The sequence below is a fragment of the Ambystoma mexicanum genome, chromosome 3p (genome assembly GCF_040938575.1).
Source record: "Ambystoma mexicanum isolate Mex_15411 chromosome 3p, UKY_AmexF1_1, whole genome shotgun sequence".
NCBI lineage: Eukaryota > Metazoa > Chordata > Amphibia > Caudata > Ambystomatidae > Ambystoma > Ambystoma mexicanum.
Genome location: NC_090925.1, coordinates 861387263 through 861401213, shown reverse-complemented (window position 1 = coordinate 861401213; position 13951 = coordinate 861387263). Strand labels below are relative to the sequence as shown.

At 47.5% G+C, this 13951-nt stretch overlaps 1 protein-coding gene across 4 annotated transcripts in view; it reads right to left on the bottom strand.

Moving 5' to 3' along the window:
- Positions 1–6: 6 nt before the first annotated feature.
- The window catches only part of LOC138581009 (serine/threonine-protein kinase TAO2), a 1567916-nt gene continuing 1553971 nt past the window's right edge, over positions 7–13951 (bottom strand). For all 4 annotated transcript variants that reach the window (XM_069652009.1, XM_069652012.1, XM_069652010.1 and 1 more), the window contains one exon: positions 7–3989. In XM_069652009.1, the coding sequence (XP_069508110.1) occupies positions 3522–3989 (468 nt within the window). In that variant the 3' untranslated portion in view covers positions 7–3521. The remainder of the gene's footprint in view (positions 3990–13951) is intronic.

Genomic DNA, 13951 nt, shown 5'->3' with positions numbered 1-13951 from the left:
AGGAAGTTTAATATTCAACATTTTTATTAAAAGTTCCTTCAGTTTTTGTGTGTATGTCCCCACCTGAAATACAGCTATGGAATGCGTCAATAGGTTTATTTTTGCTTTTCTAAAAACATTTTTTTATTTTTACACTTTACATTTTAATACATTCCTTGAGCACAGATTATTTTTTTCTTTATTCTATTTTTAAAAAAAATATTATATATATATTTATACCACTCATACGCACACAACCGTTATCCCCTCAACAGGGACTTTGGAGAAAAACCCAAAAAAACAGGAGTGTTACAATGGCTGTACACAAAAAAACACCCAAACGAAAAAAATATGGCACAACAGAATTTTTAAAAAATATCACTATCAAAACCCAAGGTGGTAATATAATCTTACAAAACCTCAGCAGGCAACCATTGAATATGCAGACTATTGACCAACATCATAAAATCTATTTTTTTTAACGGTGCTTTCATTTACAAATAAAAATCCCTATCCGCAATGCACCATGCGGGTGGAAGGAGGGGAAGATTGTTACAAAACCCCCAATTTCTGCTCCTTTGTAGAGGTAAATGCAGGGGGGGGGGTTTATTCACAGAAAGAGGAAGCATGTTTACATTTCTGGAAAATGAAAGTTTAACATTGTGATCTGTATATTAAAAAAGACCATTCTATTTGTGCAGTGCACAAGACAATCTAACACACACTGAAGTCCAGTCTGCAGCTGATGCAGATATAACTTCTTGGGACTCTCCGAGCCGGGCGTCATCCAAGGTGTGCTTTGGAGCCACCTCTTCCATCTTCAGGCAGCAGTGCCTGCACAGCCACAAACACATTATTTCTCCTGATACTCAAATACAAGGTGATCATTTCCAAAGGATGCCGTTGCAGTCGTATAAACAGTCTACCCCAATACCTTCCACTGCCCACACCAAGGTGGCTAGGGTAGTGGCTTTGTTCACAATGCTGCACTGAGCACCTGTGCACAGTTACATGCATGTTCCTGACCGGAGGCTATATGCTGCTGTGATCACTGCTACAAAGGTTTGCCTATGTATTAGTTCTCCAACCCATCTAACCGCCCCATCTCCCTGGGGCTATCCAGACTGAACCACTTCCACTGCAAGGAGTGCCTCTGAAGAACTACAAAATAGGCCTATCCCCAGAGGTTGTCAAAACCTCTGGACGTCTACATTTCTGTAAGGGTCCCCTGTGCAGTTCTACAGGTCAGATCCATGAGAGATGTGGAAGCTTTTGTGCTTACACTTTGCTGCAGAGGGAGCTTATGGATTGGTATAGGGCAGCTATTGACCATGCAGGGAAGATGCCTCCATAACTTAGTACAACACAACATATACTCCAATACACACTAAAGTGGTAAAATCACAGCAGCCATCGTAGTGCAATATGCTACTGTAGCTAGTCAATCAATTCAGCAATCGCCTTCAGTGCACCAATAGCAGGAGACGCAGAAAAAAAGACCTTCAGGGTAAGGAAACAGGTTCCAGAAGAAGACTATCTTCTACCCCTCAGAATTAGGACCCATAGTCACCTTCAGAGCCCCAGGAGAGTAGCTAACCAACCTTCATTAACCAGAGCTACTAGCTCATCATCAGGAAAGTAACTAACCCACCTCCAAATATACTAGCCAAACCCCAGCAAAAGAGGTATCATGACCTCCAGGGCCCAGACACACTGGCCCAGTAACCAGCGAGCGTTTAACATTTCAAGGAGCTAGAGAGATCTGCCCAGCCACAGGAGGGCAGCTTAATCAATCGCCAGGTTACAAATATACCTATGCAATCCCCGGAACAGCTCCCCTGGGGACTCATACATACATACATTCCTGGCCCCCAGTGGGAGAAGCTATCCCCAACAGCAGGACTCAGTTATACTTATTGATCTCCAAGGGCCAGCTACACCCCCCCCCCCCAACATACAATAGGCACATGTGTATTATCCAGCCTTACAGTGTCGTTGAACTGAATAAAGCCAGTCCAAGCATTTCTATTTTCTTATTGTTTTATCAATTCAAGGTACTCCAAAAGTATGCATTTTCCTTCTGTCTCAATGTATTTCTGCATGAACAAAAGAATATTCTTAGGCATTTGCATCCTCCTGTGTCCCACTACGGAATAAACAACCACTCCTGGGGTTTTCTATCTAACTGAATGTTAAATTAAATGAGCCCCCGCAAAGTATAGTATTGAGGCGAGGCTCCCATATTTAAGACCATTCAGCCACTGGACTCTGACATCTATGAACCAAGGTGCCATTTAGTGACGCTGACCTGCAAGAAATGGGATGATCATACTGTACAATCATTTTAAGACTGGTTAACAACTGCATTTTCACAACAACGGTTAACTTTCAAGGACACTCCACCGTTTAGATGCAACATATCTGGCCAGCCCTGTGCCAGCAAATCATAGTGAAAGTCTCTGCAATCCTAACTCAACGACTCAGCCAACAAGCATTAGCGGTTGCAGACTGTCCGTGGACCAATCGCCTAGAGTCCATGCAGTGCTAGAGGTGAAAGATTCTTTGGATAACCCTACGCCTCTAGAGTGGGCCACCTTTAATGTAGTAATCCTAGTCGATCCAGTCATGTATACGACTGTGTATTCCTGGGCATAGAACCCGAACCATAAAGACACAGGGTGCCCTTCTCTGTATCCCTCTATGTGCCATTTGAGCCCATCTAGTTCTAGAGGAGACACATTCAGTATCCTTGTACCAGAACCTTGTGTCATTCAGCCCTAAAGGCTCCAACCTTCTGATTACCTGAGCACAGCAATATTGTGCAGGGTATAGGCATTACAATCCTGTGCCATACCTGATCCTAGAGGTGAAACGGAATGCATCCCTGTGAGCATCTTGTCCTTTAGGCACTGCTTTCCTGTGCCAATCTAAGCCAATAAGGATTTCCAAGCTCTATTACTGAGTCAATATATTTTGTGTGTTTTGCAATATGCCTTAAGACATTTCCATCACAACATGAGGAAAGAGTTAAACAGCCAACCTGAACAGGTGGCCTAGTTTGGTGTAGTGTTCCCAAAGATCCCTCCCTTCCTTCAAGCCTCATTGGGTAAAAAAAAAATATTTAAAGAAATTAAGTTTATCAACTTCAAAGTTGCTTAGTATGCCCTTCTCTGGTGTCCTTTACCTCTCCAATCAAGACTTTTCTATAGTCCCTAGTAACAGCAGGGAGATATAAACCCCTACCCCTTCCCAGTGAACAGGATTGGCATCAGCTTAAAAAGGAGAGCGTTGTCAGATGGGAAGAGTAACCTAGAATGGAATCCCTCAACATCCTCCTCAAAACAACATTGATCCTCATCCAACCCAAAAAGCAGCAAAGGAATTCAAGTTTTGACACACACATACATTATATAGATAAATATATATACATATATCTATATATGTGTGTGTGTATATGTCTATATATTTATATAGATTCTTTCAAATATGTATAGTTCTTATTTATAAAAGGATAATCCAAGAACTGGTGAAAGGACCTCAGTTCACGAGTAGGACAGGTGAGATCCATTGGAGATTTGGGAGGTGACACTGGTGCTGCGGCTCATTCCCTGGTCTGACTGTCCTCCGGAGGCTGTGCGCCGTAAAGGCTGTGGGCTGTTACGATGGAGCAAGACATTGCCACGTGCCCCAGGCGTAGAGGGTGGGTGGCCCCATGCAGATGGCGGAGCAAGCATGGGGGGCTGCCGCCAAGCATGGGGGGTTCCACTGTTCTGTACTCCATGACTCCAGTGTGAACCACTGCGTGGGACAGGCCTGGAGGGCCAGGGCTGGGGAGGGGCTGTGTAGCCCTGATTGAAGGCTTCTGCCGGAATTCCTGTCAGGGCCATGTTGCTAAAACCCAAGCGCATGCTCTCCGAGTCAAAGGCTTCAATCTCCCGCGCCTGCCGCTCCAGCAGACTGCGGATCCGCTCGGACCGTTCGTTTTGTAAGGCCAGCATCTCCTCCTCGATCTGTACATTTTGTGGGGACAGAAAGGGTGAATAAGTAACAAAAATTAATACCAGGCGAAAGAAGCAAAATAAATTATAACAGTTGTTTCCAGCTTTGTATCCGTTATAGCATGCATGCTATTATAACTTACTCACAGCACTTCTACTTCCAGTTGTTCTCCCAGCCATTGTATGATAATGCACTATTGCCTGATCTGGTCCACTCGACCCATCTATAACCAGAGTCCTATTCTTGGGACTAGTCTTATTTGCCCTTGTTTTCTGACCGCTCTGTAACCCAGGTCTCTCCTTTCTTTGTCGTTGCAATTTCTCCTTTATGTTTGCCACTGCAATTTTCCTCACATGTATGTATGTATCTGTGTAACTATGTAACTACTAAGTCTCAAGCGCCCAGTTACCTTTGGGTTCGGTGCATGATACAAGTGATAAACAAATACAAATAAAGTGGTTAGTTTGATTTGGACATGTTTGTGGTCTCAAAATAATTTTAAAAGAAGGCTGACATTAAGCATGGAAAGGTCTGGAATAACTACATGTAACTGCCCCAAAAAAGCCACATAAATCACTGCCATATCCAGATCGATCTTTCATTGGCCTCAGATGTGTCTATCGTGTGAGTAGTGCATTTATATCATCACTCTTACAGTCCACCCTAAAGAAAAGTGGCGTACCTGACATTTTTGCACCAAACATATGGGTAAATACTTCCACAAAAACGAGCATTGGCAATGCCAACAGTTTGTGTGTTTGTTTAGGCATCAGAAAGGCACTTGCCAGGCACAGCCGTAATGTTATTAACTACCCATTGTTGGTAGCAGGTGCAAAACAGTGCGAAAAAGCTTCAAACCTATTGGCTTTGACAATGCTTGCTTTAAACAGGACTAAAGTGTGTTTGCCAATGCTCGTTTTTAACAGGACATCAGTGAAGGCAGAGCTGGTAAGACATTTCTATTACAGCAGTAGCATGTTTACAACTCCAATTAAGTCATTAACTCTCAGAAGACTGCTTTGAACAAACACTGGCAGGTGACAAATGCAAAGCCTGATGGTAAGGCTGGATTAAAGCGAGCACAAAGAGTTCCCATGAGATGGGGTTTTGAGCAGGCAGAGGCAGGAATGGCCACAGGGATTAGCATGGAAATGGGAGAGTACAACACCTACAGACTGTGCCCCTCCTCCCTATCTGTAATCCAATGCAATAGTTTTCAGCTTATATGTGCCGCTTGCGACACCAAACAGCCCAAGCTAAAAATGAAAAGTAAAAATACCTGCAACAAAAACCAGGAAGCAAAGTTACTCGTAACAAAAGATAAGAAACAATGGACACATCAAAGCAACTTCTGCAAGTTTGCACCAGTGGTACTAGCAGAGCCACTGCAAGGAGCCCAAATATTATTACTAATTAATATGAAGACCTTTAATGCAAAACCATCTTTTAATTTGCATGAATTAGTAGGTGCAAAGAAGTATGGAATACAAAACTACGCATGTTTTAAAGTTAAAATATATTTCGACTCACTTAAAGGAATGTTGCGGTCAGAAATATTATTGTCCCTATCATTCGGGCATGGGTTTTTAATCATACGTTGATCGATCGTATAAACATTTCCTATGCACCATACCGTAGTTTTCGTATTTTGTACACAAGCGAAATCAGGCAGCAGGGCGCGGCGATCTTATGATAATCTTATCAGTTGACTCATCGCCCAAGGTGGACTACCTTTGCGGCACTAAATCATATCCCCCGCTCCCGAGCCTGAGCCTGACATCACTAGACGCGTACTGCCCATTTCACAAAGCCAAAGCACGTCTCGTGTCAACATTCTCTGCGCTTCAGCTAATGAGGTGTCGCCATGGAACTGGCAGGACACTTCTTTCCTCAATAAGTATAAACAGACCGTTTCACAACACACATCAGATTTTCTATTCCATTCCTCTCACTGTATTTCTTTGAGTATTCTGTGACTCATTTCTGTGCTCTGGTCAGCTACCCTAGTTGCTTGTAGCCCGTGCAAACAGATACCAGTACCATCGCTATAAATTATTCTAGTTTGTTTACCCCACAATTGCAACAATAATGCTCTACCAGTACGAGCCTGAGTATTCCAAGGTGGAATTATTGGAAAGAGAAAGATGCAGAAACGATGGGGCTTCGGACGACAGACTGGAGGACGATTCAACAGATCAAGAGCCTGAGCCTAGTCGCATGGACGGCGTCTCCACCTGGTGGACGTGCAATCGGTGCGCATTTTGCCAACCGAGGTGGAAAACTGCTGCTGTCGAAAAAACTCTGGATGCTTGTCCTACATATCGCAAGGCGAGCCATGGCCGCAATGAGTTACCGAGCTGCCGGACTTCAGGGCAGCCTGCCTCCCACGGTCCGTGTTGAGGATTTTGATGGTGCTTATGCACGAACTTCGCACAACAGTTCGCCCTTGTAATACAAGTAACGAGTAAGTATACTCTGGTTGTGATGTCAGTTAGGCCACTATTATTTCATGGTTGTCTCCTATATTGTCGTAACTTCAATATATTATTGTCATACCAATTTAGTCTTGCAATTTTTTTGTAATAGTCGTTCAATATTGTGCAGTGTCTAGGTAGCATTTGTACTGGCAAAAATGCCAATGGATACAAGCATCGTCATTGACAACTAAGGTTTACTACACTTATCTTGTTCATTTAAAAACAGTTTGTATCTTTCTCTTTCACAGGTGGTACAGGCTGGTGGCCTATTGTTCTTTTACATGGTGGCTTCATGGAAGGCTTGGACACCGCGTTCGACGAGTAATACCCGCCTGTGTCTTTGGTGCCATTAGAGAAACTTTCCCCAGTGACAGCGGTCAGTACAGGGGATTTTCCCTCACTGTGCTGCAACCGGAACTTTACAATGTGTAGTAGTTTTGTGCCATCAAAATAAGAAACAAAATAAAACACAACAGAATTTTTATCAATGGTTGTTTCAGTTTTTCAGTGAATCAAGTGTGTCTCCATTCAGCAGTGTTCCGGGTCTTGCCTGCACGCCCCAGGCCCATCCATCCTCCCTCCATTATCAAAGGTAGTTGGCACCAGTGGATGTGCGCTGCCAAGGGTTGCTGTCAGGGGCGCAAACGGCCAAGGTGCCAAACACCATGTACACTTCAAAGGTATCTTGCGTGCAGGGGTCATTGTTCACATGCCCTCCTCAGACCCTGTGTCTCCAGGCATGCTCCCCTTGAAGCAGGCCAAGCCCCTGCAATCCACATAATACCACAACATATACACGTCATTCATTCACATAGACACCCCTTTTTGTAATTCTTTATAAACCACTTGATATTTATCACGAGAACATCTTTGAGCACTGCAAGTCAACTCGTGAACTTGCTACCAGAGTACCCCGGTGACCAATGCTAATCTGCTCATCGTCGTGCTATCTGTGAACTTCTGTGACCGCTGCGAGTCAGCTCGTCACTGTGCTACCTGTGAACATCTCCCTGTTCTCCTGCCACTAACTACTCTGCTTGCTGAATGTAACTGTTTGTTGGTCAAGGTAAGGGCATGTATCCTAATCCTATCTCCTTCATCTCTAAATTTCAATCTATTTCGAACTAACGTACTCAGTAGTGTTCTGTTCATTCGTCTCATTGCCATTGACTTGAGTTTAATTTGTTACGTTATCGATATATCAATTTCCATCAGTGTCAATTGGCATCGAATTGCAGCCTTAGTGGACCGTGTCCGTAATATAAGCATATTTCCTATTGATGCATGATAGCACATTCAAGGGATGAGTAACATGAAATTATTTTCATCACATCAAAGAACTGTTTATGAAAGTTATCGTATAATACAGCCGCCCACGCTGCACTGGTTTTGCTTTGCTGTGGTGACCAAACCAAAGCTTGCATTGAAGAATGTATGGCATAATTCCTTCTTTCTCATGTTTTTATGTAAAGTAATTTTGGAATACTGTTGACTTTTTTTTGCAGAATTTACAACAATGCCTGCATGTTCGATTTTCTGTTGCCCTTCTAAGACCCATGAGAAATCTGAAGGCATTACAATGCATGTGTTCCCAAAGACTGTAGATCGCATTAGAGAATGGGTCAGATATTGCGGATATGCGCCGGAAGAGCTTGAAAGTAGAGTCAAAAAAGTCTTGGAGGACAAGAGGGGTGATCGATACCGCATCTGCAGCCTGCACTTTATCCAGAATATGTACGACACATCCTTGTACACAAAGAAGAATCAACTGAGAACGACTCGAAAATTGCTCCCAAATGCTATTCCGACTATTCGTTCACATGCCGCCTCAAGTGAGTCATGGTTCCGGATTTAGCTGCTTCAGAAACTTTTTCGGCGTCTGCGTCGATGACGTCGATGCGCCGTCGTCGAGGACCTCCTCCGACGTCATCCGATGTGATAAGTAGGACGCACGACGCCCGTAGCCTCAGTTGTAGTTTTTTCCCATAGAACATGTGACATTAGTCAACTGCCAGTCAGACACAAAGCCTTGCGGAACGTAAGCTGCAATCGCAAAAGAAATTCTGCAGCGGGGAAGGCAGGGAGGGAGCGATATGGAATACGTCGTCGGACCATCCCATCGAAATAACGTTACCAGGTAAGAAAGTAACTTGTTCTTCGAGGGGATTGGGTCCTCCGACGGAGGGAACATATTAGTGAGCCCTTTCAGAAACTGTGAAATTAAAGGGATTTTAAAGTAAGAACACTCTTCAGACGAGCGCTTAAAGATGGACAGCGCCGCCAAGTAACCTTTAATGGTACCAACTTGCAAGCCCCTGTGGGCCAAAGAAAGTAAAAAGGACAGAACCATGGGGATGTCACATGCAAAAGGATCCACATTCTGAACTCTGCACCAGTCGCAGAAGTTACGCCAACGGTACAGAGACTTTGTTGCTGGCCTTCGGGCTGAAAGCAACACCTCCATCACGTCTTCAGGGAGGTCCCAATCCTTATACCTCAACCTTTCAGAAGCCAAGCGTGAAGGTTGAGGGATCCGACCTCTGGATGGAGAACCTGACCAACCTCCCGTGAGAGCAGATCGTCTCGGTAGGGAAGACGACGTGGAGGGCAGATGGACAAGTCGAGAAGGTCCGGGTACCACGTCCTCCGAGCCCACGCCGGAGCAATGAGGATCATTCGGGAACCGAACTTCCGTAACCTCCGCAGCACTTGCGGGATGACGGGGACTGGAGAAAACGCGTACAGCAGCGGGAATGACCACTCCACCACAAACGCGTCTCCTAAGGCTCCTTTTGGAGGAAATTCCCGCGAGCAAAATCTTTCGCACTTCCGGTTGACACTGGAGGCGAAGAGATCCACTTGAGGGGTCCCCCAAAGGGCAAAGATCTCCAGGAGAATCTCCTGAGCCAACTCCCACTCGTGATAGATCGCGCTCTGCCTGCTCAGAGCGTCCGCCGTCACGTTTTCGTCTCTGGCCAGATGAACTGCCGAGATCGAAACTTCCTGCTGGATGGCCCAGAACTCGAGCTGCATCGCCTCCCTGCACAGAGGAAGTGACCCTGCCCCCCCTCCTTTTTGTTGAGGTAGTGCATGGCCACTGTGTTGTCCGTCAGGATCAGGACACTCTTTCCTCGCACAGTCGGCAGAAAAGCCTTCAGGGCTAGCCTGACGGCCCTCAGCTCCAACAGATTGATATGGAGTCTGGACTCCGACGGAGACCAACGACCGCTGACTGTCAGCCCGTTGGCATGAGCTCCCCATCCCGTGAGGGATGCATTCGTCACGATCGTCACCTCCGGCCAGGGAAGCCAAAATGGAGCCCCCTTCATCAAGTTGCCTTCGACGGCCCACCACAGAAGGTCCCGGGCGACCGAGGGCAGCACCTGGACCGGGTCCGACATCCTGCCGGAGGACTGCGACCATTGCGTCTTGAGTGCCCACTGCAAAGATCTCATCTGCAGGCGAGCCTCTGGCACCAGAAGAATGCAGGATGCCATGAGGCCGAGCAACCTCAAGAACTCGAACGCTGGGAGCGTCTGGGCATGCTGAAACTTGTGAACTATCTGCTGAATGTGAAGAGCCCTCACCTTGGGAGGAAAACACTGCCCCAGGGAAGTGTCGAGCACTGCTCCGATGTACTGGAGCCGCTGTGTTGGCATCAAATGGGACTTCTTTAAATTGAGGGAGAAGGCCAGCCTGTGAAGGGAGTGGCAGGTGACGGACAGATGATCCAGGACTTGCTCGGGAGAGCTCCCCCTGATCAACCAATCGTCCAGGTAGGGGTAGACGTGAATCCCCCCTTGCCTGAGATGCGCTGCCACCACCACCATGAGCTTGGCGAAAACCCTCGGGGCGGAGGTCAATCCGAACGGCAGGACCCGAAACTGAAAGTGCGAGTCGCCAACCGCGAACCTCAGGTACTTCTTGTGCTTGGAATGGATCGGCACATGGAAGTAAGCATCGTTGAGGTCGAGTGACACCAACCAGTCCTGAAGCTGAAGGGTCTGGAGGACTTGAGAGAGAGTAACCATCTTGAACTTGTCCTTCCTGAGGAGTTTGTTCAAACCGCGCAAGTCCATGATGGGTCTCAATCCCCCGTCTTTCTTCGAAATCAAAAAATAAGGCGAATACCATCCCTTGTTCCTCTCCGCTACAGGCACCAGTTCTATGGCGCCTTTCTCCAGCAGGGCTTGAATTTCCTGCGCAAGGAGCGGATCCGGACTCTGCAAAGAGAGGTTCCCCGGTGGATTGTCGCGAGGCCTGTGCCGAAAGGGAAGACAGTAGCCGTGGGTTATGATCTCCAGAACACACACATCTGAAGTAATGGCTTGCCACTCTACAAGATGCTGCGCCAGCCTTCCCCCAACCGGCGAACCATGGGACATGGCCTCATGACTGAGTGGGAGTGGCAGCGGCGTTACCTGAGGGCAAAGAGGCAACTGCCCGAGCGGCCTTGGCACCACGGGTACACTGTCGTCCACCTCTGGTACCCCTGCGTTGCCCTCTTTGACTGCCAGCTCCTCTCGCTTTACTGAAGGACGAGTAATAGTGAAAGGAACCACCCCTCCACTGCTGTCCCCTAGGACGAAAAGGCAGAGGTTGGCGAACTGCAGCGCCCAACGACTTTGCTGCAGCTTTTGAGGTCTGCAACCTCTCAAGGCTCTCGTCAGCCTTGCTGCCAAAAAAGGTGTTCACCGTCAAAGGGCATGTTGAGGAGCCGGGACTGCACATCAGGAGCGAAGCCCGACTTCCAACAACCGCGCAAACCTGCGTATCACGGTGCTCGCCGCCATGGACCTACTGACGCATTCAGCTAAGTCCATACCTGACTGAACGGACTCACACATGGCATCCTTACCATCCTGGACCATAGCAAGGAAACCATCCCGTTCGTCCCCTTCGGGAATATGTTCAGCCGCTAACGCAACACAGTTCCACAGAGTGTGTGTGAAACGAGACAAGGCACAAATGGAGTTGGCCGCCTGAAGCGCCATACCACCAGAAGAAAACACTTTCTTCGCCCAGCCATCAAAACGTTCGTCGTCCCTATCAGGAGGGATGGTAGGGTACGACGCCTGCTTTGCCGGGGCCGCCTGTACCACCAAACTCTCCGGAGTGGGGTGCCTGGTCAAGTAGCAGGGGTCGCTACTGGCTGGACGGTATTTTCGCAACAAGGACCTGCCCACCGCCGGGAGACTCTCCGGAGCAGTCCAAGCCGCCGCCACCCTTCTCTGTAAAGCCATATGGAACAGCAGTACCGGGTCAGTTGGGGGACCAACATCAAGGATGTCCGTTAGATCATCCTGCACAAACTCCCCTGGGGGAGCAGACCATCCCAAGTACTCAGAAACCCTAGCCATAAGGCGCCGGTACGAGGAATCGGCATGAGAGCCAGGCTCAGGCCTACCAAACTCCACCTCCGGAGAGGTGTCCAGCCCACTGGCATCATGCAGTGACTGCCTCAAATCGTCAAACTGACTATGGCCCGAGACAATTTCATCTGGAACCTGACTAGGAACCAGGCCATCAGAATCCTCATCCGCCTCTGAAATATATTCCAGGTGGCGAAAAGAAGGCACCCGAGAGTGCTTGCTCTTAACCAGAGCCTTCCTAGGGGGTTCCCCCGTGCCACGGGGTACCTCAGACACCCCGGCCTCGAAAGGCGTCGAGGGCGTCAAGCGAATCGGCGCCGGCGTCGAGAGAACAGGCATCGGCGCCGAGAGGATCGGCGTCGAGTAAATCGGCGTCGACGTCAGATGCAGCACTGCCAGCATCGGCGGCGTCGACACAGTCCTCGAAGCCGGAGCTCCGAGCGTGTCCTTCGACGACCTGAGCGGTGACGGCTTCGACGACTTCCTCGGAGCCTCGAGAAAGCCTGTCGACGCCTCAGACGTCGACGTCTTCTTCGAAGACATCACAGGTGCACACGCTCTCGAACGCGTCGAGGACCGGGACCTGGAACGGGTACGTCGAGAACGAGTTCCCTTGTCCGAACGGGACCTCTCCCGTGACTCGTGCCGACCACTCTTGCGAGCGGTGTCTCTCGACCTCTCACGACCGACCCCACTCGGGGGCGCGGATGGCTTATTACCCTGCGACTCAAGAATCGCCAGCATTTTCTTCCCGAAGGAAGCCCATTCCTCCGGCGTCGCAGGGCTGGTGGGGTAAGCGACGTGCCGGGCAGAGTCCTCCGAAGAGGACCTGGAAGACGACCGGTGTCGGCGCTTCCGAGAATGCCTCGAAGAGGCTGAGGAGTGGCGAGACCGACTCCTAGAAGGATTTTCACAAAAACGAACAGGTTCGAAGAACCGAGAAGAACAGAACTCCAAAGAGTCGAGGCGTTAACCGAGATTCACGAAGCAACACGTTCGCGGAAAAAACGGAACGACGGGCGTCGTGCGTCCTACTTATCACATCGGATGACGTCGGAGGAGGTCCTCGACGACGGCGCATCGACGCAGACGCCGAAAAAGTTTCCGAAGCAGCACAGCTGTGGTGATTACATGTCATAGATATGGAATACGTCGAAGGAGCCAATCCCCTCGAAAATGGATTCATGGACACAGATAACTATGCTATATTATGCATTGAAATAAGCATCATGTTCTCGTATTCTGTCTCCTTACAGGCCAATTTTTAATATTAGCATTTCTAAATCAAATAATACTTTCCCTTTACAACTCCATGACTATGCACTGAATATGAAGGAACAAAATTCAGCATCCTTGTCTTGCCTCGAGTCATCAACCTATTTGAGCGCGTATCAGGTAGTCTTACTTAACTATTCTGTTCCAGACTTATTTTATGCATGGAATTTGAGATAATCTGATCATATTTACGTATCGTGTTATTCGTTTACACAATGTTTCATTCGTAGTTTGCTATTGATATGTACCTTTGTCCGCGTCCCAAAGTGTGTGTTCAATTTCCAATATTTTCATCCATACTAATGCAAGTACTGTGTGTCAGGGAGATGCTGAAGCGTCCACTACAATTACATCATCCCTTGTAGAAGATCCAGAGACAGAGGTATGCGTACCGACAGTTCCATCGAATGAGATAATCTGATCATATTTACATATAGTGTCATTCGTTTACACAATGTTTCATTCATGTTTGCTATTGATATGTACCTCTGTCGTCCCCCCAAAGTCTGTGTTCAATTTCCAATATTTTCATCCATACTAATGCAAGTACTGCGTTTCAGGGAGTTGCTGGCGCGTCCTCTACAATTACATCATCCCTTGTAGTCGATCCGGAGCCGGAGGTATGCGTACTGACAGTACCCTCTAATGAAAGAAAGTCGGTCTAATTTGATTTGTAATACAAATGAATTATTTTAAATGGATACTCTTTTCTAGGGATGTATACAAGATCCGTTATAGAACGGGAGGCACGTGGATCCGAGTCGGTGAACCAGCTTGCTGTTGGTGATGTTAGAGTAAAGAAGGTTTCAACGAAAAGAAAGAAAGATAAGATAATTTATAAACAGTTTC